Here is a 1,499-nt window from a genome sequence, read left to right as displayed (position 1 = left end):
CAGACACGCTCATCCAACTCACCGGGGGGATGTGCAGGGCCTCCCTGTAAAACACCTGGATGTCCCAGTAGCTGAAGAGGTTGCAGACCGAGCGAAGCAGCTGGAACAGCCAGAAGGCAGCAGCCAGGATCAGCAGGAAGACCAGGAGGGGGCTGGAGCAGATCCTGTGTGAGGCGAGACAGACAGCAGAGACAAAGTAGGGCCCCATAGCAAGGGAGACCAGTCTTGGGGAACGATGGAGGTCAGGGAGAGGGGGCCCTTCCAGACCAGCGATTCTCAGAGTGTGGGTCCTAGAGGTCCCCTGACTCTTGTGTCTGCAAGGTCAGAACTTTCCAGCTAATATTCAGGTTTTCTGCCATTTTCATTCTCATTCTCCCAAGAGTATCCAGTAGACTTTTCCAAAGTCTATGTGACATCATGTTCACAGACGGGATGTGTGTTCCTACATTCATAGATTTTAAAGCCGTTCTTGGCTTTGACGTCTAACAAGGTAAATGCAGATAGGATGCTCAGAACAAAAGCCCCTGGGAGTTGGTTCTCAACAAACATTAAGTGTATTAAAGGTGTATTCTCCACCAACATTAAGTGGATTAAAGGTGTCTTCAAACCAAAACCTCTGGAGAATGGATGATCTAGACCAAGGAACAAAAGGAGGGGAGGCTTTTGTGTTGGTCTCCCCCAGCCCCTGCCCCCGCTGGCTTTCACTCACCGCTGGGCACACTGGGAGGAGGGTAGGACAGCGTCCGACAAGGTCACTTTGCTATGGAGTGGCTCAGGTCGTGTTCGGTTACTCAGTTGGTTGGCAAAGAGAACACTGTAATCCACGCAACGAAGGAGGAAGGTTGTGAAGGTGACGATGAAAATGAATTGTCTGGGACGAGAGGAAGAGCGATGCTCAAGCCTGAAGGCTGAGTGGGCTCCTGCCCCAGGCCCCAGACCCAGTCGGTTAGCCCCTCCTGCTGGGCCCCTGGGCACATCTCACCCCAGCTGGAAGACATCCTCCAGCAGGATACAGGTAAAGCCATTCCTCTGGTGGTAGCTGTAGATGTGGCCGCAAGTCAAGAAGTCAGCCTGAAGCCTGATGGGCTTTTCCTGAGGATGCCTCCTGATTCCCACCAAGTCCCCAGCCCACGGCACCCATCCCCCTGCCTGCCGTGCCCCTTCTGCCAGGCTGCGCACAGAAAGGATATCTTGGTGAAGAAGCTGTCCAGGTTCTGGATGTGGTGCCAGGAGCCTGGGCACAAAAGGGAGAGCATTGGGGCGTGGCGCTCACCTGACTCCATGCCCTCAAGCTGCTGCCAGAGGCCCAGCCAGGGGCGGGGTTGAGGGGAGGGGGTGGGCAACCCCTAGAGCCTCCAGGGCCTCCCCCAGCCCCACACCCACCCACTCACCTCGGAGCCCTTCCGGCACATGAAGCAGGGGCTGCTGCTCCTCCCCATGGAGGGGTGAATCTTGGGACCCCTCGGGGTCACCATCCTCCAGCCGCTCATAATCCTGCT

General features: G+C 56.2%; 1 protein-coding gene across 1 annotated transcript in view; it reads right to left on the bottom strand.

Annotated features, from left to right (window-relative positions):
* The window catches only part of ATG9B (autophagy related 9B), an 8,468-nt gene that overhangs the window by 6,502 nt on the left and 467 nt on the right, over positions 1-1,499 (bottom strand). Inside the window, exons 2-6 of the mRNA XM_010857364.1 lie at positions 1,392-1,494; positions 1,191-1,234; positions 983-1,047; positions 710-871; positions 23-164 (exon numbers count right to left, since the gene is read on the bottom strand). Coding sequence (XP_010855666.1) covers positions 23-164; positions 710-871; positions 983-1,047; positions 1,191-1,234; positions 1,392-1,494 — 516 coding nt within the window. The remainder of the gene's footprint in view (positions 1-22; positions 165-709; positions 872-982; positions 1,048-1,190; positions 1,235-1,391; positions 1,495-1,499) is intronic.

The sequence above is a fragment of the Bison bison genome, unplaced genomic scaffold, assembly GCF_000754665.1.
Source record: "Bison bison bison isolate TAMUID 2011002044 unplaced genomic scaffold, Bison_UMD1.0 scf7180017864379, whole genome shotgun sequence".
NCBI classification, from domain to species: domain Eukaryota; kingdom Metazoa; phylum Chordata; class Mammalia; order Artiodactyla; family Bovidae; genus Bison; species Bison bison.
Note: the sequence above shows the minus strand (reverse complement) of the source record. Positions and strands in the feature narration are given on the sequence as shown.